This window comes from Metopolophium dirhodum, chromosome 7 (assembly GCF_019925205.1).
Source record: "Metopolophium dirhodum isolate CAU chromosome 7, ASM1992520v1, whole genome shotgun sequence".
NCBI lineage: Eukaryota > Metazoa > Arthropoda > Insecta > Hemiptera > Aphididae > Metopolophium > Metopolophium dirhodum.
Genome location: NC_083566.1, coordinates 33,528,589 through 33,554,122, shown reverse-complemented (window position 1 = coordinate 33,554,122; position 25,534 = coordinate 33,528,589). Strand labels below are relative to the sequence as shown.

The window sequence follows — 25,534 nt, the reverse complement described above, 5'->3', positions numbered from 1 at the left end:
CTTAAAATACCTAAGTACTTAACTAACTATTAGTTCAATATTCTACATAGGAATTTGAAATTAAAAATGTATATATTCATTGAAAAAAGTAAAAAACTTAAAAATAATGCGATAACAAATAGTAGGTATTTCTTTAATTTAATTTTTAAGTTAGGTAAAAAATATTTTCTGAAATTATAATAACGAGTTTCTTACGTCAAAAAAAATCACACTATTATAATATTCTAATATTATTATGTTTATATAGTATATAATATAATATATTGTATATGGTTGTATATTTAATACTAGTATTCCAGTATCTTTTTTTTATGATTCGATGATAAAACTCGGCGTTATTTTTGATTTGGCCTTTTTACGATTCCGATGGTCAAAATATAATCGTATCACGAAAAAATATAAGATTTCAAAGAAACTGATTATGCTGCAACCAAGAAATAATCCGAACAAGCCGCCTATGTTACCTGAAAAAAATCATTAACAAACAATAATTTTTTTTTTTTATTAATTAACCCGCTGCAACTTAGGCCATTGGGTGGTTTTTTTTTACTGTGGGGGAGGGTACTGTAAGTTTAAACACGTGTGTTTTTGGTTTGGCAGATTTTTCGAGGATTTTTTAGTGGGCATCCGTAGGTATCTGCCATGCCCGGGAGCGGGGGATGGCGGCACTTCTCTCCGGACACCGTGACTTGCCCGGAGAAAAATGCCACCCGCGGAAACAATAATTAAAATAATAGAAAACAAAAGTATTATGTTCAAAAATAATTGTACCTACCTAATAGTTCGTTGAAAGGCATCAATGGAGTTTTTTGTATATCGATCACAGATTTTCGTTTGAAGTAAATCAATACTACGGCTGATTTTTCAGTGAGAACTCTACGTCAAATCAAAACCACAACAACAACAACAATTAGTTTTCATTAAATTGTCAGTGATTACCTATTTAATTATTTATTACAGTTTCGGTTTTGTAGAATTTGTTGTCCAGTTCCTAAAAAATTCCACAGTTTCATACTCATACTGAATACTTGTACATGATGGCAAACAATTACAACCTTTGATGTTATTTGACATGTTTAGTGTTTTCTTGAAAATCGAATAACCTGAAACACGCATATTATAATGAACTTACCTATAATATTATATTATTAGAAGGTTGAAGGTGTAATAAAATTAAATCAAAATTCACCGATAGTCGAGGACTCTCTAATACATTCTAAACTTTCAGTACCACAAACCGAAACTCCCGGGTCTCCTGTAAAATAACTTAAATGTTATAACATCATAGCTTACAAGTATTACAATATTATATCATATAATCATTTTCAATTAAATTTATTTTTTTTTTTTTATATGGAAGTTAGGTAAATTGTTATTAATTTATTACTTATTACCCATTTCTATAATATAATATATAAACTATAATAGTTGAACATAGTATAGATATGAATGCATATTGCATAGGTACTCACTTGGTTGGAAATAAGCATTGCAACCACATACGTTAAACGTGTTATTGGCTCTACACTCCATTTCGCAATTGTGAAGTGTGTAGATCTTAAAAAACTTCAATTTTTTTTCGTGTTGATAGTAACAATTTCGAAGTTTTGGAGTCCACTTTTTGATTTTATGTGAAGTACGTATAATATTCAGTGACAATGCGACAGACAGCATACTACTACCGGTAACGTAAGCTGTAGGTTGGATTCCGACTGGAACATCCGCTGGGCTATGCACAATCAACTGAAATTTATTTTTATTATTATTATTAGACATCTATATGTTCATAGGTACCTATGGGAACCAAAGAGATGAAGCCCTGTTAATCATAGGCGTGTTAATTACGGGGGGGGGGGGGGCGGCCCCCGGCCCCTGGATTTTTTCTTTAATAAATACATAAATATCTCTTTATACTGGATAGCGAACAGTTTTTACATTTTACATGCAGAAAGTGAAGCCATTTTCAATCTCATAGTATAGATATGTGTGAATAAATGTAATAAAGTTATTAATTAATCAGTTATCACCGACCAAATGATTTATTATTATCACAGAATACTCTACTATCCACTATATTAGCTAGTGGACTATTTTTTTTATCACAGCGTATCTATCAACTAGGTACTTTATTTATATATTTACGTAATTTCACGGTTGTAACTTGTAGGTAATATTATATACCACGCATAGGTTAGTTAAAATAGTAATTACAAAATATAACGAATATTTTAAACCTAAAAAAACAGAATATTCTAATTATCCACATTAAACTTTTACATATTATACCTAACTACTGTTATAATGAGTAAAAAAAAGATGATATAGCTGAAGAATAATCATTAAGGTCATTAAAGATCACACTTTTTTTAAAAGTTGAATTTTGGTCCGGAGTGACCCGTAAACTTATTAGATTTTATTAAAAACCGATGTTATAATTACAATGCTTGACTTCGGACAATAAAGATTATAATTCTTATGTATGGACGACCTCCTACATTGTTGACATATGATCTGGGCATAGTTAATGTGTTGTCCGAAGTCACCCCACGTTTGGTAATAATTAAGACGATTTAACACTACAGTGTGAGATCAAGTAACTTAACAATTTGCACATATACCAATTAACACAGACAAGTTAACGAGTATAGGTTACCGAAAACCACAATCAAATATTTCTATTTGTTGTTGTGCTACAGTAATCAATGTAGTTCTGTAATTTATAAATACAAAAATATAGTATTTTGTATTTACCTCCATAACATGTACTATGACTAATTGTCTATGACACCTTTATGTTATAATAGATATTAACGTAAAGTATCAGTTTTCAACTTTTATATTAAACGTGTATTCTAAAATTATAAGATAACTAAAAAAACATGGTGTTGTCCGAATTCATTCCACATGTCCGAAGTCGTCACCCCCCTTTTACGGTAGCCATTAGTACACGAATCTTTGGTTCAGACATTTTTAAGCCCCCCCCCCCCCCCCCGCCTGCGGACAAAGTCTGCGCACGTCTATGCTGTTAATTATGCCACTGAATTAGTAGCAGTGGTCGGAATGTGATGGGAATTGGGAGGATACCCTCGCGAGTCGTAATAAATCCCATAACACCTCACTAATTTTATATTTTACATTTTTCGTTGATGGTTGATCAAATGGAAAATGATAAAATTATTTATCAATGCGATAAGTCTGGGTTTTATACTGACGGACTTATTCGCACGGGTAGTTCGACGTACAAATATAAACATAATAACCATATTATATTATCCTAATCTATTAGATGTCCATAACCCTTTTTTTTATATAGTACCTATACACAAATACCAAATGGGTTATTTAGAAACCTAATGTGAAACACTAATTTTTAAATAACTTTACACTTTAATATTGTATTATTGATATAAGAATTAAAGTATGGTTATTATTAATAGTTAATATTAGTGATAAAGACTTAAAAATAAAATAATATTTTCCTTCAAAGGAAAAATATATTCTCAATAGATCTTAAACATAAATAGTGTAGCCACCCCTGGTATATAGCTATGGACTATTGGTTACACAATACGATGTTTTAGGTACACTATCCAGGCACGGATCCAGAGCAAAGATCTGGGGGGGGGGGAGGCCAACAATTTGTTTACAACACAAATACAGTTATAATAAAATATGATACTTTACTAAAAATGTTGTCATAATAGTAGGTATAGGTAATGAATGTGATAAATAAATTATTGATTATTTAATATAAAGCGACAATGTGAAAAGAAGTTTAGATTTTGTTAATTTGTTATTTAATATACCTATACTATTTATATTTATAAAAAAAAATGTCTGGGGGGTGGGGGTGGCCCCCCTGGATCCGTCCCTAACTCTATCATATAATTGAATGATGTACGGTACTAAGCTACGGTACGAGGGGCGATTGTAAACTCTCTCGATTTTAATGACCTGTAAACTTCCTGGGTCTACTTCAGTAAACTAAATTTAATTTAAAAAAAGGGAATTATATAATAATAATAATCAATGCCTTCAGTTGTTGTGGGATATAATAATTATAGTCAAAATACAAATAAAATAAATCGAATATAAATTATAATTTAATTTAAAAAAAGTGGGCAAGTTGGTGTTGCTCTGCTGTACAGTAAGTTACAAGTGGGTCACTGAAATGGATGGTGTTAAATTTGAATTCAATGATATAATATCATTGTATAAGAAAAACGATTCTGAGCGAAAACGGTCAGTCAGTCTATGATATTACCAAGTATATTTGATGATATTATTGTGAATAAAGTAATTTATAAATAACCTATTTACGTGGAACCTAGTTTTTAAATTTTCAATCCTTAGCTATAAAAGTTGAACATTCTATACATTTAAAAAAAAAAATAACTATTAAATTTTAAATTTGATAAATTTTATCGAAATTCGAACTTTAAATGCTTATAAAAAAAAACTCTGACTAAGGATTTTTAATATTTTTCAAATGTCATTGTAACAATATAGTAGGAGCATTGTATTAAATTTTCAAGTTTTTTTACTCAACAAACAAAGTTTTATTGACATTCATAGAAAAAATACTAATAAAATTGGAAACTGAAAATGTTCCTCAACAGTTCAAAACAAATCAAGATATTTTGAAAATTTTATCGTGTATAAAAAATGCAAATATAAACGACCAGTGAAAATCTCATGTGTATACGTTCATTTGTTTTAGAGTTACACCAAAAACCAAAATCGATCTTGTGGAAAACTGGTTTTGCGTAAAAATTCCCGTTTTTCCTTAATTTTTATGTTGCTTTTCCCGGCGCTTTTGAAAACTATTGGGAATTTTAAAATTTGAACTCCCGAATGCGCCAACTAAATTTTCACTTTCCCATTGAGCAAGATACTGTTGAAGAAAATCGAAGCAGTTTTACTGCCCCAAACCGTGATGACAGACACAAAACAAAAATAAAAAAAAAACAACACACACATCATTGTTAAATCAATACATTCATCGTTCCACTCAGAATCTAAAAAGTCAATTATATATAATAATAATAATAATAATAAAAATCAATGCCTAGCTGTAGTTGCTCTGTTCTATAATATTATAGTAAAAATACTATACAATATTTAAATTTAATAGGTATTTATGATGATATACTAATATAGATAATATCTATTTGTTGGTCTTTAATTCTTTATAGTCTATTATTTTTTATGATATAATTTATTTTTTATTTTTGTTATGAGAGTTTTTACTTATCTTATTTTGTTTATTGTAACTTTGCTCTATGTACACTTCAGTTTCAAAATCTTCACTAGCGTTTATTGTTTTTGAGGTTGATGATGGTGCTGAAGGCTTGAAGCCCACAGGTAATTCATAGTGTAGCAATAACATTTAAAACAATTAGGGAAAGTTTACAGAAAGTTTCCTTCAGGTAAACATATTGTTTACCCGGGTTGTTTAATAATGTGTGCTATAACAGACACCAAATCCTGCGCACGCCTATGAAGCTCGTATGTCGTTATTACTGTATTAATAAATTGTATTACGTAGGAAAAATATAATAATAGTAAATATAGATACTATTGCACTAAATCAAAACAACTAAACGATAGGCATAGGTTTACCGTCAGTCCGGATTCTCTTTTCGGACAGTGGTCTCCTAAATTCTCGTTCGTCAAATCGAAGATCAACCGAACCGCATTGTCGACGGTGTCGCCGGTCACTCTCCACGGCACGTCAAACGGGGTAGCGTTCCGGCTGTAACCAGTTTCAGGCGTCCAGGTGGTTTGGTTCTTCTTCGCTATGATATCGGCTTGTGTCGAGTTCAAAAAAGACGTTCTACACCGGACATGCAATAATATATTGTACACAACATAGAATTCAATATTGGAATGAGATTGTGTGCGATCGATCTATTATACCTAAGTATAATATTATGATAGGCCAGGCACATATCCAGAGCACAGTGGGCGGAGGCAACAATATTTTGTTATAACACAAATACGGTACACATTGATCATAAATACAGCCCCTGATATAATATACTCTATTCGGGATAAGAATCTCCAAATCCATGCATGAATACTGATTACCGAGCCACTGGCAGTTATCTTTGTTCTATGGTATTGTTATGAAACTATGAGCAAATACTAGTATATGTATAGGTATTGGCTAACCTTACCTAAGATCACTATTCACTTCCAGTGGCTCAGTATTCATCCGTGAATTTGGGAATACTTATCCTGAATCAAGTATATAGTTATGGAATGACGATGCCGGATGCAGGATGTATGCGATTGTAATACTTACGATTGGAGATAGTTATCGTGCAACAACTGATGGTGAGGAATCATATTTATTGAATAACACAGACCGTATGACGTTATAATCGGTTGGATATAATCACAAGGCGAGTAGATTTCGTCTTGAATCCAAAATAACATTGGAATCAAATGTTTACAGGCAGTCTTGTGGTACTTGAAATCGAAATAAAACGCATAAGTATTATCCTGCTCTTCTCATTTGAAAACAATAGGTTTGATATTGTATTAGCAATAATTGTAGCAGTTTAAATTTAATGTGTTTAAAATCCGCACAATAGCTGCACATAATATATAGCCTTGGGTATAGAAATGCATTTACAATATGATTATTTTCTATATTAATTATTATGTATGTGTTAAAATTGTTATAAATTAAATATTACTTAACATATTTTATTTTGTATACTTCACTACGTGATTGTTGTATTACTATATAAGTAGAATACATATAAATATATTTTTAAGCAAATAGAAGAGTCATGTACGTTTCTAAAATATTTCATAAAATTTTATTTTTTGCAATAAATTCTATAAATTCAGCATCATAATAGTACTTATGTATTTTTCATAAATATTTTTTAATAAATAGAGACAAGTTCAAATCGTGTGTAAGAATTTAATACTTACAATAAAAATTAAAATTTCCCTAAAACACCAAAAAAAAAAACTTTAAAAAATGTATTACAAATATATTTTAAATAGCTCAAGTATTACCAATACAACATATTTTTCACTTATAACAGAGTAACGTTTATTTCACCAAGAAAATATTGATACATCAAAATGCTATATTTAAATTAAAACATCTTTAAAAAAATGTTTCTATTAATATATTTTTATAGAAACTGAGTAAATAATAAAAAAATAATAAATTAAATCTAAAATTTGTCTAACCTTAATCACGTGCTCCCAATTTTTTGAATCAATAATTTTTAATGTCACGTTTTTATAAAGTTCAAACTTATTGCACAATAAATTTATTACGTCTTCGGTTTCTCTAAAATCAAAAATGTTACACTTACAATGTTAAAGGCGATTATTATCTTAATTATTATTATTATTATTATTACTTATTAAAAACATCGTCTCCAAGTGTCCTATTGTCGATATGTTGAAGCTGAATATCACTACAGAATGTAATTGCCGGAAACGGTAGGTCCCATATGCCGTACTTATTGTTATCCAACGTCAATATCGTTCTACTACTCAACCAATTGCTGTATAATTGATAAATTTGCAAGCCACATAAAGACATCACCAAAGACATAACACCAAACCAAAAAACCCTAGAGAATTGACGACATTTTAAAACATTTACATCTTGTATCTGTACAGTTAACTAATATAATGATATAAATTTCATAAAAACCCACCCATATTTATAAAAATAAATAAATAAAAACTACAAATTAAAGCTTAGTTTTTTACTCAATCTCTCTGTTTGTTAAAAAAAACCAATTTTATCCGACTCCGATACGATTAGGTAGCTCAATATTCATTTTCAATATTCAACTAATTTGTTAAAGGATTTGTTTTTTCAACAAGAGCTTGATTAATTATTGTATATTAAAAAATGTATCTAGGTAATATAACACTATATTTCAATAAAAACAATACTAATTATTTTCTCGGTTTGGACGTGGTTTTGACTTATTGGTGCAACTTGACTTATAAGGTTAGCTCATAAAGTATATAATAATAAAGTACCTATATAATAAAAATAAATACTGAACAATAATATTCCGAGTTGAAATAACTTTTTTTTTTAAAAAGTGATAAGAAAATAATTATTGCAAATCACATGATTGTATTTAAATATAATATCTAAAAATACAATTAATACAGATAAATTAATCATAAACGCACAAGGAATAGGTTATTTGTTATATTATATTATACTACTATATTATATATTATGTGGTGACTTGCAATATTAACCTGAAACAGTTGGCATTAGAAATATTACCAGGAAAATGTAATCTTGAACATTTTGACTAAACATATTATAAAATAATATGATGAACATACTATAAATTCATAATTATTTTTTACCAACAATTTTAAATTGTTATAATTATTAAACCTGAACCATATTTTAAATAATTCCTACAAAAATCTATGTAAAATTTGTCCACCACAGATATAGTTTTGATTTTAATAGCACCGCGTGATGAAGCATAATGAATTCCTATTCTATACTATTCTTTTCTAGGTATTCTATACTATTCCAAAAGTATTTTCAAATTTTCAAATCATATCAACCCATAGGCCATATTCTCAATAGGTTTCAGTGGTGGTTAATTTTTTGAGCTCCAAAGTCATTAAAATGATATGAATGTTATAATTTACTGTAAAGTGTATTTTATTTATTTAATAATTAATATTATTATATTGTTAGGTATATAGACATTAGACAATAATAATAATATTTATTTTTGACATTTTTTGTGATGATGCTTTAATAATAATTATCACATACACTATTACAACTACACTATTTTAAGTACAAATGATATAATACCAGACAAGGGGTTGGGAAGGTGGTGTGTATGGTTTAATTTTTTTTCGATTAACCTTAATTTTTTGACATTAATTTGGTTATTGGTTATTTATACTCACCTTTCCAATAGAGGCCTTCGGGGTTCACCCAAATACATTATGCCATGTAAGCTTGTGATCGACGAAAATTCACGTAAGTAATTACTATTAGGTATTAATAAAGATTTAATTTTTGAACTTTTCGTATTAGACTTACGGCGGTGCCTTTGAATTACGATTTCCCTATGGTTGTTGAACATTTTTTTTTTTAAATAGACACCCTAACAGCTAGAAGACTGTCTTATAACTGTGCTTTACAGTGTTCATCGTATTATTCGATGTTTAAAACTACAATTCATAATTATTGGGTACTCGTCAATTTATTTACGTAGAACCAATAATGTCACAAAAATAGTTCATTTATTTTATATCAACATCATTACTGAAAAACTCGTATTTATATTTACATAATATTATTATTACTTCAATGGTCAAATAGTTGTCACACGCATTTAATTCAAAGAGATTCTTTTAAAGTCGAGTGGTCAACGGAAGTATTCGAATGTCGAGTAGGTACTTAAAGTCATATTTTCCGCTGAAAGTACCAGTAGACAGCAACGAAAAACGTTTTACATGCCACAATTATTAAACATATATAGCGATGTGTCATTAATGTAAATTGTAGGTATACAACATTGTAAATAGTATGTACTTATATAATATAGGCTATATAAAGTATAAATTCTCTTTAGCAGTATAACACAAAATATAGTCTTAACAGTTTAAGAATTTACTTGCCTGTATTGTGAGAGAGGAGGCATTAGGTTATGAGGTGTCCTTTTATAACGCGAGCCTAGTTTAAAAATCAAGCTTTCACAAATTTTTTTCAATCTTGTGTTTAGTTAGATTTTCTAATATATATAGACTTAGAAACAATTCAATATAATAGATAAATATAAACTAGGTAGGTACCTATACACAAATTCAATTTAATTCAATAAATAATTTCAGATTCACTGTTTTTTTAAAATAATTAATGTAATGTAAGACTCTGCGCACAAACATTAAAAATATAAAATAATAACTCAAATTTTAAAATTTTAAATAATAAAACTTTACATTATGTGTATAGCTTAACTGTACTAACTGTATAAAATATACTTATTGCACTCTTATTAAAAATAATCCAATCTGTTAGTAGTTACCAAATATACCGAACTTAATATTTGTAATTTGGCTATTTATTTCAATTTCATAGTTTTTTTCTAATATGGTATTTTTTAGGGGTTTCAAAACCGTGATAACGACATTGTTTCTCAAAAAAATGTATGGGTAGTAAAAAATGATGCCTATTCCCTATACCTATATAATATATAAAGCTGAAGAGTTTTGTTTGTTTGAACGAATCATAGAAACTATACAGGTTCGAACTGAAAATTATTTTTGTGTTGGAAGTTCATTTATCGAGGATGGCTATAGGCTATATGCCTATATTATAACATCACGTTACGACCAATAGGAGCTCGGGGAGGTGCTCAAACAGAGATTTTGAGACCCACGATGGAAATGTTTGTTTATAAATGGTTGCTATGGCCTATTGGTTAAAGGAGAATTAATTAATAGAAAAAGTATTTAGCACAGGGGCGGATTAACGGGGGAGGGCGACGGGGTGATTACCGCCCCCTTTAGAGTTTTTTTTTAAAAAATTGATTTAATTAGTTAATATTTTCACGATGTAGATAATACGGTGTAGAAAATACAGATTTCACCAACAGATTGAGCATATAATAATACTAACATTTCCAAAATAAAATATACCAAAAAGTCGCTTGGGAAGTAAGCTACAATCGGCTTCCTTAGCGCCTCTGGCGGCCAGTGCCCGCATTAAATGCTATAAAATAAAGACTTAAAAATGTCTTAATCATAGATCGGAAGTATTATCTACATCGTGAAATTAACTCATTTTTTGACCATAACTACAAATTAAGTTTGAGCGTTTTTATTTGGAAGCACCATCAAATTAAGCATGAAAAACACGTATTTTGAAAAAAAATGTTGAACTACATTTATACCAAACTTAAAGTTTTATATTTTTGTGAACTTACTCAGAAAAGTCAGATTTATAAACTGTAACTAAGAATATATTTTAATTAATCATATTAATTACAATAATAATTGTTATAATCAATGTTTGTTCAGAGTATTTAAACTGAACTCGGATTCTCATATGAACTCATATAAGTAAATTTTTAATTAATATAGAAATAACATTTTCATTGCACTTTATTTATCACACAAAAATATTCCTATTCGCCACCCCCTTAAACAAGCTTCAGATCTTCCCCTGATCGGGCTGATCAGGTACAAACATGCATCAAATCGAATTTTCACACATTGTCTACCTGCTGGGTGGCTGAGTTGTACTTACTGCAGCGAGTTACACCCAAAAGGAATTGAACAATCACAATTTATTTAACAGTTGTCATTTTTACGGGCCTCGAAGTGCGTGGGATCAACTAGTATAATATAATAATGAATTTATTTATATTAATAATTTATTAACGAGTTGTTTAATATTTACAATATTCAGTGGCGTACGCAGGGTATGGTTCTAGGGTTCTAACTTCTAACCCCAACTGAAATGGTGAAATGTCTTCCGTATACAAAAAAAAATGTATTTACCATCTTAATCGCCGATACACAGATTAATTGTTAGTCATTTTTAATAGATCTAAAATAAATTGTAAAATAGCAATAACATCAAGAATCATATAGTTTCGGTTTTTTTTTTTGGCTTATTATTAAGAACATTTCTAAACGTCTGCCATAATTGTATCGTCGGTTATTACCACGGTTATTATTAGGGCCTGGTAAGAGGCTCTACAGATGACCTGGTTAAATACTCTAAACCTAGACTAAATTTGAAACTAATTCTATAATTTGTTTTGACCAATTATATATAAACTGTTTAGCAAAAAATAGTGTAAATGGGGATAAATCCCCCCCCCCCCCGTGGATCTGCGGTAATTAACCTTAGGTAAGATTCTAACCAAACTAATATCCTGCATACGCTCTGGCTTATATTGATTTGGTCGACAAAGGATAAAGGAATCCCTCCTCCCCCTCCATAATACCACAGTGTACAACTACAACATATTTTAATATTATAGGCACTCTAAAAAATGCATACCCTAGTACCTATGGTTGCGTTTCTGTAGTCCTAAATCCGATTCATATCGAACAGAAAACCGTAGAAAAAGAATCAATTAATTTCGAGATCGTGTTAATATTATTACCAATATAATATTATATTATATGTAGCGGCGATATATTATTATGGCCTTTATAATGACGGATGCGTAATCTAACGCACAACGGTTTTTATTAATTAAATACCTATATAGATATAACCATTTGAGATAAAATAACATCCGATTTTACGGGAGTATAGGTATGTTTTCGTTCTACACACACACACGCACACACACACACACACACACACACACACACACACACACACACACACACACACACACACACACGGTCTATTATACTATCATAATATGCATAATATTGCAGTATATAAAGTACAATGTCTCGAGCACCCGTACCCATACACACGCGTATTGTGGATAAACGGACGGGGACGTGTGGTGCGGTTATATAGGCACGACCAAAACGGACTTACAATCATTTAATATAATTTTACCGAGTACGACTGTATAGTTGTGTAGGTCGTAAATCGCAATAAGCTGTCCTCAGAAATGATCGCTAGTACCGCATTTTCCGTCATATTTTTATTGGTAATAGTTACTAAGACTAGTTCGATGGATTTAGCTACCGCCAAAAAAGTGTTGGCAAAGCCTTTGTACGACGCGCCTCACGCCGACAATCAAAACTCCGTGCCCGTGAGTGAAAAAATAAATAAACTCATTACTGATATTACACTGCTGTTTTCGGAAGACAAACAAATTTACGGATATTATCGCGATTTTTTTTCCAGAAAATAACCGTGTCGATATACTACGGAAGCTTGTGCTCGGATTCCGTAGACTTGTTCCAAAATCAAATAGGACCAAACTTGTCAAAATTTCAAAAATATGTCAACTTTGATTTCGTGCCTTTCGGAAAATCTGACGTGAGTGTACTTATATAAACTTGATATTTTAATTTAAAAATTATCCCAGTACTTTTTAGAGATCATTGTGCGGTAATAATTATATATCATGTTTTGTTTTTATATATTTGCAACTATAAATAATATGTATTGCACAAAACGTATCCATTTATGTATATTTAATATATTATGAACGTTACAGAAAAAAATATTCGAAGGAAGATGGTTTTTTAAATGTCAAAACGGACTAACTGAATGCATGAAAACTAAATGGCAAGCATGTAGCATTCATGTACTACCGTCCAAACTGCAATTATTGGCTAATTATTTGGTCTGTTACATGAGTTCTAAAGTTGAAACGCATTCGGGATATCAAGTAAGAATCGCTTTCACACTTTTAATATGACAAACTGAAATATTTATTTATTTTGGTTGGTCAGTGAAGTGTTTGTACGCATACCTATTTATGTGTTATTATATTAAGTATAGGCAGTTATAAACTTATAACCACATCTGGTGAAAATCGTCGAAACCAGTTACGATCCAAAACATGCAGTAAAACGATTTTCATATTAAAATTTCGCATTTCTCAACCGAACTCTTTTTATTAAATATTATAATCTATAATTAAAAAGCAAGGATTTTGGAATTGAATAATTATTTGAATAACAGTTATACTTTTTAGAATTATAGGTATATTATATCTATTAGGTATTATATAGGTATTATAACTGTTGAGATACCGTATATACCATTCAAATTGCCAAATTTATGAAACCTTCTGGCTTGCATATTATTAACCATTATAAAATATTGCGTTTTAAAAACATGGATAAAATTACATAATAATATTATAAAGTGCATGAAAATCAACATGTCTTACGATTAACATTATCGCTTATAGTGAAATGTACCTATAATTTAGTAAGTACCTACCTATTTGACCAGAAATAAATGTAAAAAAAAATTCGAATAATAATATTCAAATCACACATACCTAGGCATAATTAACCCATTTCATCTATTTGACAGCATATCCCCGCCTCTAAAAATGATGAGTCGGGCTTAACGATAACCCTGCTTGTTGAAATTTATATTTTTCGTAGAATAACAGTAGTTATTATTTGCTCGTGATCGAGAAAACCACCGAGCTAACACGGAAATTTACTGTTTCAATAAACAAATTGCTGCTTGAAAATGAAACATATTATTATAAAACGAAAAAACATTTCTCACTTAGCTTTGAATCTATTAAAATGAAAATCTTTCGAACAATAAAAGTCTTCTGATATTTTTATTTCAAATATTTAGTTATGTGTTATACTGTTTAGTTTTTTTCTGGTAAAATTATTCGTTTATGATTCGTACTTTACGATCCATTTATTATTGGTATATAATTACGTTAAAATACGATATTGTTATTGTTTTCGTGAGCATTTCCACTTGAGGAGTTTGACATGTCCAACTGGAAAATTGATAGAGAGTTTAATACAATAATGATTTCAATTTTTAAGTAGATGAAATCATTATGTATTAGAGTTCAAACCATTAAATTCAATAACACTTCGTGATAGATAACCTGCTGCATTTTTACTATAGAAATAATATTATAGAACAAAAAAGGTCATTTGCAGCGTAGTATAAGCATATTATGTACCTATTCCAGTTTTAATAATATAAATAACATTTTTACGACTATACAATGTTTTTTATTAAATGTGTTTTTTCTAAATTTCGTAATAATTTCAGTGTACGAGAAATATGGGCTTGTACGATGACTACTACGGCAAGATAAAGAAATGTTTTATGAACAGAGAATTTAGCGATTTGTTAATGGTTCAGTACAGCAATCGAACACAGACTGTTTTACCACAATCGGCTCAGATTCCTTCTATTGTCATTAACGGGGTGAGTTTATGACACATATTTCAGAGTTTCACTGTACAATAATCACATGTCAACCACAATCAACCTATTAATATTATGAATCACAGTGCTTGACCGTGTCCGTAAGCCGAAATATAATTATAACTTAAAACTGTTTTCCATTTCAGGTGTACAACGAAATGGAACAAGATGAAGCAAAAAATAATTTGCGGAACGTTATATGCAAATATATACACCCTAAGCCCGTTGGATTGTGCTAACTAATTGAAGAAAAACTACTTTAAACAATTTAATACCCGTCCAGTATAAAAAAAAAATAATAAAATAACACTATATTAAGCGTTATTTTAACTTTTTTTTTTTAACTCATAGTTTATGGTTAAAATATTAATACTTACATTGTACTACTACCTACTTTGTAAAATGTATATTATAATTTGGTGTATCATCATTTCAAAATACAATTTTTACGTTATAATATTATTTTATGTGCATTTACAATAAAATATGATTATAACTATGTATATAATATCATATTATATTATGTTATAATAACCTTGTCCTTATCTTGAAAATACATTTTGAGTTCCGTAACTTTTAATATTACTATATTATAACATTCGATAATTTTAATCAGTGAAATATTTTTTCGCGATAACAATTATTATTACAATGATTACAATTATTTACTTATAAATCTTATAATAATATGTCGTTAGATTATCAACATTTGAACTGAAATCTATAAACATTTGTATTATTAATAAGCAGTGTAAAAATCATACATAAAAAAGGTAGGCAAGTGTGTGTCGCTCTGCTGTACAGTAGGTTACAAGCGGGTCACTGTAATGGATTGTGTTAAATTTGAATTCAATGATAAAATATCATTGTATAAGAAAAACGATTCTGAGCGAAAACGGTCAGTCAGCCTATGATATTACCAAGTATATTTGATGATATTATTGTGAATAAAGTAATTTATATATAACCTATTTACGTGAAGCCTTGTTTTAAATTTTCAATCCTTAACTATAAAAGTTAAACATTTTATACATTTTTAACTACTAAATAATTTGTACATTTTCAATTTGATAAATGTTGTCAAAATTCTAACTTTAAATTATTATAAAAAATCGTGCCTATGTGTTTTTAATCATTTTCATCTGCTATTGTAACAATATATCAGGTTAGGTTAGGCGCCTTGTATTAAATTTTCACACTTCTTGACCCGAACATATAAAATTGTATTGATATTGAAAGGAAAAGAAACTAAAAAATTGAAATTTGAATTTGTCCGTAAACAGATCAAAACGAGTCGCAATGTTTTCAAAATTGTATGGTGATGTAAAGAAAATTAAATCGAGTTAATATCCAATGTTGTAAAAATATGAACTTCAAAAACTCATAAAAAGTTAACTTGACTTTCTTGTAGACATATTTTTTTGATATAGGTAGACAAACTTATAAGCAATCTTGTAGTAAAATTTCAAATCTTAGATTTAAAAAAAAAATTTTTTATGAATTTTTAACTTAAAATAATTTCTTACGTATTTTGTCAAGATTTGAACATTTAATGCTAATAAATACGAACTGTGACTATGGATTTTTAATATTTTTCAAATGCCATTGCAACAATATATTAGGAGCCTTGTATTAAGTTGTAGTTAAATTGTCGAGCTTTTTTACGCAACAAATAAAATATTTTTGATATTCGTAGAAAAAAAACTAAAAACAAAAAGGTGGGTGAGACATAAGTGGATGTCGCTTTGCTGTACAGTAGCTTACAAGTGAGTCACTATGAAATGGATGGTATTAAATTTTAATTCAATGATATGATACCAATGTGTACAAAAACGGAAAAACTGGGCGTAGCCCGTTTCGCCCAAATTTTGTTTTTATATGATTCCCGTTTCACCCAGAGCTGCAGTTTAGACCAATTTAAAATTAAGTTGTTAATAGTTCAGAGTTCAGTCAAATATTATATTTTAGCGAACGCCAAGAAGATATGGTGCTAATTATACGCGATCTACAGACAACTAGACAAGTACACAAAAGTATATGTGTAATAATTTTAAAAGTAAAGTGTATAAGTATTAATAAATATATTTTGACCGATAAAAATCGATTTTATTGTATGTGTAGATTTCTATTATGGGGTAAGTTTGATTTTTTAATAATACGTTTTTATAAATATTTTGGACTAAATTTTAAATTTGTTAAATTTATTTCTTTTGCAAAAAACAAAAATCTTTGGAGAACAAAGAGTAACGCCTTCTCGTGGTGTTTACTGGATAACGCTAATTGATACTCAAATATTAAAATATTGTTATTTATAATCATTGCCAACTTAGTTTTAAATTGGCCCAAACTACTATCTGGGCGAAACGGGTCCCGCCCGATAAACGATTCTGAGCGGAAACGGTTAGTTAGTGTGGATATATTTTGTAAATATATTATATTTATATGGTTATTACTCGTATTGTTGTTACTACTTATCGTGTACACAGACACAAAAAACAATTCAAAAAAAAAAAAACACAGATCATTGTAAAATCAATACATTCATCGTTCCACTCAGAGCCTAAAATATATATTGAAGTTTTATGAGAGAAACGTGAAATATGTACAGAGATCGGTAAGTGTAAACTGTGTAAACTTGCGCGTCGTTCGTTTGAGTGCCGAGTGTTCCGTCGTTTGTACTTAATGAACTATGAGGAACCAATAGAAAACACATAATTTATTTATTGGTGTATATCCTCGACTTATTTATGCATGATGGATAAATATTTAAAATTTTCAAATAATTATTGTCATGGCATTATATTATATATTTAAACTATCCTGTGTCATTTTACCTTGGATTCTCAGTGTTACCCATGTCGTGTACATAAGCATAACATAATAATAATCATGCAACTACAATTTTAACTATACATTTTTACAGCACCTAGGCATTTGTGTATTATTAACGGTTGGCCTACACTCTTAAACAGTAGACGAAGTTTTTAAAAATTTAACAAATTAAAAAAGGGTTAGATGCACCTAAATAATGCGGTCATCGTTGACGTATAAGTGGTATATGCGACGTATATTAATAAATAACTAAATAATGTTACATTTGTCAAGGTTATTAATATCATCAAACTTTGATGTTTGTGGAAACTGGAAAGACCACAAAATCGTCTTATATAAAGAACACAACTTAATTAATTTATAAGTATATGAACTATACGCAATACGCATGATTGAAATTATTTGAGATATAATACTATAAAAGCTATAATATTATGGACTTTCGGGTAGATAAGTATATTAAGTGAATACTTACGCATTCTTCACAAAAACGCATATATACTTATTTAAATGTAAAGTAATCATCAATAATTCATGACTGATCTAGATACCTCAGTCTGCAGAAATCTCGAGAGTTTGAAAACGTACTATTTAAGTAGGTACCTATATTTCAAAATTCTAAAAACCAGTGGTTGAGTACATTCTTAAACTATTAAATTAAAAAAGCAGGTAAGTGGATGTCGTTCTGCTGTACAGTAAAATACAAGTGGGACAATGTATAATGGATTATATTGAACTTTAATTCAATGATATAATAAAGTAATTTATATATAATCTATTTACGTGGAACCTTGTTTTAAATTTTCAATCCTTAGATATAAAATTTGAACATTTTATAAATTTTTAACTACAAAATAATTATTAAATTTTAAATTTGATAAATTTTGTCAAAATTCAAACTTTAAACGCTTATAAAAAATAATTGTGCCAATGTATTTTTAATATTTTTCAACTGCTATTGTAACAATATATCAGGAGCCTTGTATTAAATGTTCACGCATTTTTACCCAAAAAATAACATTTTATTGATATTTATAGAAAAAAAACTGAAAAAATTGAAAACTGACAATGTCTGTAAGCAGCTCAAAAATATTTTCAAAATTGTATGGTGTATAGAAAATGTATCTACAGTCATTCGTTTTTGAATTACAGCAAAATAACAAAATCGCTACACGAAAAATCAAGTGAATATTCAATTTTGTAAAAATATGAACTTCAAATGCTTATAAAAACTTAACTTGACTTTCTTATGTAGACATATTTTTTGATATAGGTAGACAAACTTATGAGCAATCTTGTCTTGTGGTAAAATTTCAAATCTTAGATTTAAATAGAAAACTTTTTATGAATTTCTAACTCAAAATAATCAAAATCATTGAAATTCATTATTTATATTATTCAGAATGAAGTCGTATTATTTACTCAGGTGGTGAGGAAACTTGCACAAAACTAATTGTTTAAAAAATGAATTACCGCATGTACCAAATATCAATATTATTATAAATTATAATATCAATTTACGGATGTTTTTTGGTTACCTAAATGTCATGTCTATGACGCACCCTATAATCACGAAGTTATACTGCTATATAGGTTTTGAAAAATATATAATTTAAGAACTTATCATGTAGGTATTGAATATGTGTTGCCGGCGTACAGTTGTTTTTTTAGCATACTCACCCAATTTGATTACGACATATAGAAACTGTATTGAGGTTAAACCATATTATTTTTTTTAATGATGGACAGGTAAGTAATAAAATCAAAATTCCACTAACTTTTCTGAGTTATTCTACTTTATGTAGGTATACTGAGGATAATTCTAGAAGTTGAAACCTACCCTTGTCATTATTAACCATCAACACTAAACGAATATACATCTAGCTATAAAGTTATAACTAGGTAATAACTTATTACTCATTCAAAAAAAATTCTCAGAAAAATATCCTACCGTTCTCGTGTATAGGTACCTAATAATATATTATGCTGCCATTTGCAAAAAAAAAAAAAACTTAAACGATAAAAATATTTTAAAATGTCATTTATTTTTGAAGATTTTGTTTTTAATGAATTTTTTTAAGTACCTATGTGAAAAAAAATTTCCGAGAACTTTTTGAGAAAAAAAGTGTGTGTACCTATCCAAAATAATAAAATTATCACTTCGCATAGTATATTATAGGTACACGCACCGGTCACATGCGTTTCCGTGGTAATGGGTACCTTTATACGGTAACGAAAAATAAAAAGCGCTTTTTCCGTGAAGCTTACATCACTATTGTTAGATAATAACATAATATATAAAATATATTTATATACCTATAGTATATTATTATATTTTGCAACTATTGCGGGCTCTGCAAGAGTATTGTGAATTGTTGGCGATTTCATGAGATCACTGTGGAGATCACAATGTAGATTAGAATATAATAATTAAATAAAACAACTGTTTGCTAAAAAAATTCTTGACCTCATCATTACGATATATAGACACCTATATGTATCACAGAGAATTGTATCATAATAATATAGGCAGGCATACAGTCCGGTGCAGGGTGTCCGCCAGTTTGTTTTCGCGTTCCTGCGTAACTATGTAGCCTAAATTATTTTTATTGAATGCACTCTCGCCGCCTACATTATCATTATAACTTGTGCCTAAATGTTACCGGGGAAATCTACTCCCCAATGGTGATGCCAGTGCTGGGACTGTAAAGGATATGGTAAAAATGACATAGGATTTTGTGATGCATCAAAAGTGTATAGGTATTGGTAGTTGGTACATTGTATTGTCATTATTTACTACCGAGTTGATTTAATTACTAAACATTTTTATTGATTATAAGTAATAATATGTGTAAGAATAGTCACACCGCGGCGAGAAGTCGAGTACCTACGCCGAATTACTTTAAAACCTAATCAGTATATTTATATTTCTTGATTGCGCTTAAAAGTTAAAACCCACCAAGATAAATTATAATATTCACACTGTAGCAGGAATGCGCATTAAAAATAGCTATTTTGAGGGTTGAATTGATGATGGAATATTATGTTCTTTGAATAATTCAAGTGGAAGTCACTTAAAAAGAGAATTAGGAAAATCGTACAATTTAGTAAAAGAATAATATGATTACTGTGAGCAGGGTGAGTAATAATTCGCAAGGCTGGGCATTAACGAGTTGATAAATTAAAAGTTATGTTATTTTGAACTCATTAACAACTCAACTTACCAGTTCGCTGTTTTCATTAACTTGACTTTAACTTAACTCATTTGTACTTACGTTAACTTAAAATCAACTTATATTATTTATAATATTCACAATTAAGTTAGTTTTGAATTTTCATATTATCCAAATACCATTTATATAAGTTATAAGTACGTAAAATATAGAAAATATTATTAGAAAAAAAAGATAGGCTTACGAAAAATGGCCTACATATTTTTATAAATAAAAACTAATGTTGTATTAATTCGGTAGTAATTAATAATAATATAGGGGTAACATAATATTAATTTAGTCGCCTGTATAAAAATATCAACGGAAACGAGCCAACGAAGCCCCAATTCATAATACGTCTACTATTATTAAGTAGATACTCATTAGTTATTACTTATTATTTATTAATATTTAATACCTACATTATTACGAATTAGTATTATACGATAATCGTGAATTGTGACCATTTTGATTTATACATTATATTATAGTTTTATTTCAAAAATACCTACCTATCTAATACTGGTGTTAATATAAAAAAAAAATTGTGTATTATATACATAAACACCATAATTCATACAGTTAGTGCCGCTATTAAAATTTAATAGATATTTAGAATAACCTATAGTTGTAAAATACAAATGTAGTATATACATATATATTATTATATATTTATTATATTAGTAAATATAATATTCACCACTTGTAAGTAGAAATAATATAGTATTTTTTTATAAGTTATAAACTGTTGAGTTATTTATTTTTTTAACTATAAAATGTGTTAAACAATACATAACACATTTACACACAATATTAATTATTTTTAAATGAACCCAGCGGTGAAATATGAATAGAATTCTAAAATGATACAGCCCCACAGGTTTTAAATTATACATACCTATTTGTTAACTTAATTTAAACTTAATTGGTGTATTAAAAATATATATTAAGTATTAACTTAACTTTTAATTTAATTGAACAAATACCTACTTAACTTGGCTGAGCTAAAAAATATCATTAACTGGCCCAGTCTTGATAATTTGTATATTTTTCGGTCCGCTATCGTCGAAATTTCTCCACTGGACCTATCCAGTCTGAACTCGATATCACAAGTTTAATTATTTTTAAATATTTAATTTAATTTTCTTTTAATTTTCTAATAAAGCTTGATTATAATGATTATAATTAACCTTTTACATTTTAAATATCGAAGGCTGATATAGTGATCTACACGAGGAAAATAACTATAAAGACGTTCGTTGTAGAGTTTGTCATAGAGCCAGTTAGAAGTCTATAACTCATTTAAAATATTTCATATAATACAATAGGTGACAGTTTGACTATCTGTCCGAAAACTATATTATTAGAACTTTGTTAATACTGTGAATATTTTATTTAATATAATATAATGCGATTATTTCACATTCGCCCACGATTATTATTTTAGTCGAGTGCGTGTTCGCAATCGCTGATACTCTGATTTCTATTCGCCCAAACATTTCTAACTATTTCCAAACGTGTTTTTTAAACCCTATTTCGAATGTCAGTTTACGTAATCATCCAGGAACGAGCTTGATAAAATTGCATAGGGTTGTAGACGTAGTCTTTAAAAATTTTTGTCGATTTGATTTTGAAATGCCGTGAATTTTTGTTAACAAGAACATTAACTATGATAATTTAGTGCTTCGCTTATATTTCATAACAATTTATCGCTTTAATTCAAATAATCTTGTACAGACTTTCGCTAAGCTGTCGCGACACTGCAACGCCTGCACAGTCATCCAGAAATATTGATTTAAAAATGTATTATAAATAATAAAAATATATTAGTTATACAAATAATTTTTAACTTATTATAGTTTATCAACGATAGAGATATTTAACCATAACATACAATATTGTCTTACATTACTGCATAGTATATTTTGTGCTTATGGATTTTTGGTTACTAAATCACTCAACACCTTTACCACAGAATAATGAATACAGATAATATTCTCGTATTTTGGTTTGTAATTATTATTATTGTAGGTCACAGTTATTTAACACTAAGGTTGACCTAAGGCCTGCTGGAATGCCATTGGTTCTTTAATTACCGTCTATAGTATATTAAAGTGCGTACGATGGACTGCTGCAGAGATAACAATGATCGATATAAGCGTATACTATATAAAGTAGGCTGGTATATTATTATACTAATATGTTACTAATATTTAACCTGTATACACATAAAAATAAGGTAGGTTTTGTTATTTTATTCGAAAGTTATAACAAATATTGCATTTATCCTAACTGCAGATTGTAAGAACAGAAAATTATAATATTATTCAGCAAAAACTAAATGTTTTATACCAATAATTCACCTTGTTATAATATTGTAGATTAGTTGACGCATATAAGTGTTAATAACGCCGACATTGGGCGTTGAACTATATTCATTTTTACCATTTAATTTATCAGTAAACCACAAATTTAAAAACTAATGCGTCTATTTTGTATATTACACAGAAAATCATATCTATAAACAATATATAAACGATAATATTATATACGTGAATACTATATTGTAAACAGGTATAATATTATGATTAGATTTAAAAAAATTGATTATAATTTTTCATCACGCTGAATTACTTTATTATTTTCATCGGTAAGTCTGTAAATATATAATGAAAATTCTGATTTGAACTCGTTAACTAATAGCTAAAATTTATAGCCAGTTGACTATTTTTTTAAAACTTAAACGGTCTAAATTTAACGCTTAATTAAAGCAGCGAAGTTGTAATTTTTATTCACGCATAATCTGCATCAATATAGCCAATATAGGACATAGTTATGCAACGAACATATTGGTTTTAATAAAATAATCGATGGACTACAAAATGTCACATAAATACAAAATATTCTTATGTATACATATATATATTATCATACACTTAAACACGTGTATAACGTGATATAATATGTACTTATATTAACTATATGGTAACTTTATACAGGACGGTTCTTTCAGCATCGGTACATGACATACAGATATATTTACTCATTATTTTAACGGTATTTGAAATTATTTATTTTTTTTAAATATTATTCTTTCATTCATGAGTACGCTATTTGTCCTCAATTTTCACATTTAACCCTTATAATTATGTTGGTCGAGATATCCACTACATCGATTTCGGCAATAAAACGGCAATAAAACGGCAATGATTGGCAACATGCCAACATATCGTATGTTCTTAATTTAAGCTCGATTAGGTTGGGTAATATAAAAAATTTTAAATTGAGACCAAAGAGTGAGGAAAACTTCTAAAAAAGTAAAGTGGAAATGATGAAAACCTCTCAGAATTTATATATGTTGTGGCGTTGTGCCACTCACGGCTTGTCTATAAACCTTAAATATTTTAATCAGGTGACATTGTAACAAGTAAAAACTATTCATTATTTTTAAGATCGTAATATTATAGTCGACATAATGAATCGGTAGTAATTATAATATATTTTCAGTGGTTTCTGCACCGATCGATGACCGCACGACAGTGAAGGAAAATACGACACGCAACACTTTAGATATTATGCACATGCAGTAGAGGTACATACGCTTTAAATGTTCCGAAAAAAAAAGAAGAAAATTCCAAAATACACAGGAACCGTGGTCAAAACAATCGCTTGTATGGCTGTATACATCTACCACATTATAATGTACACGGTTATTCAAAATTAATCATTAACCAGTGCTTTGCCCCCGACTTCTTAACTCGCCTGCAGATCTCAAGCCACGTGACTACTTATATTTTGAGGACGTGATTACCGTATACCGGCATACCGCGTACACGTATCGTATCATCAATCACAATTCACAGAGGAGCTAAGCAGAGCCTGCAATTATTTCAATACGCAGATGACGTGTGCGCGCATAGAATGAATGTTTGAGCTCCGACTATAGATGCGTTGTGAATGGGTACCTAATACCTAGCTCCGACTATAGATGCGTTGTGAATGGGTACCTATACTACCGTTTTATATATTTGAAATATCATCAATTCATTCGATGCATCGCACATCACATAATATAATATTATTACTCCAAACCTAAAAACCAATAATTTTGTATGCATTTTTAATCGGACGTATCGCATGTTTAATAACTCTGTGTAAAATATCATAATAACGCGTATTTACAGCACGCCACCGCCGCAGTCCATCGACACACTATCGCGGTTTACATACATACATATATTGCAGCGGCAACAGCAGAGTTCAGTGACAGCAGCATGCATATTATAATATTACAACGTACGTATATGTATATATGTGTATATGAACATGTACATCGCACACAACACCGGAAGTAAATTTAACTTGAAACGATAAACCACTGCACGGAGCCAATAACGTGTTCTAATATCACGTTTTTAAATTGAGATAAAAACCGAATACATAAAATAGAAATCGCGGTCTGCTGCACATGGTATATATATATATATATATATATATATTTATATATAACATTATATTATATTTATATACAACATTATATATTATATATATATATATTATATTATAAACCATAAAATGTACCGCGATCACCGGGTGGGCGTGCGTG

General features: G+C 29.1%; 2 protein-coding genes across 3 annotated transcripts; one reads left to right on the top strand and one right to left on the bottom strand.

Moving 5' to 3' along the window:
* Positions 1-196: 196 nt before the first annotated feature.
* Positions 197-22,136, bottom strand: LOC132949471 (pickpocket protein 28-like). Of its 2 annotated transcripts, none has more exons than XM_061020381.1 (10): positions 21,919-22,136; positions 7,392-7,607; positions 7,216-7,318; positions 6,308-6,474; positions 5,623-5,836; positions 1,473-1,743; positions 1,190-1,255; positions 959-1,103; positions 776-876; positions 197-464 (listed from the first exon to the last, which is right to left on the bottom strand). In XM_061020381.1, exons 2-10 carry the CDS (start codon positions 7,586-7,588, stop codon positions 310-312), a joined length of 1,419 nt encoding a protein of 472 aa, XP_060876364.1. In that variant the 5' UTR covers positions 7,589-7,607; positions 21,919-22,136; the 3' UTR covers positions 197-309. The 2 variants fall into 2 exon arrangements, with proteins under 2 accessions (XP_060876364.1, XP_060876363.1); XM_061020380.1 differs by lacking the exon at positions 21,919-22,136 and adding an exon at positions 8,941-9,118.
* LOC132948788 (gamma-interferon-inducible lysosomal thiol reductase-like) lies at positions 12,453-15,346 on the top strand. The gene is made up of 5 exons (XM_061019433.1): positions 12,453-12,767; positions 12,863-12,997; positions 13,179-13,352; positions 14,726-14,884; positions 15,031-15,346. Exons 1-5 carry the CDS (start codon positions 12,624-12,626, stop codon positions 15,121-15,123), a joined length of 705 nt encoding a protein of 234 aa, XP_060875416.1. The 5' UTR covers positions 12,453-12,623; the 3' UTR covers positions 15,124-15,346.
* Positions 22,137-25,534: the final 3,398 nt, after the last annotated feature.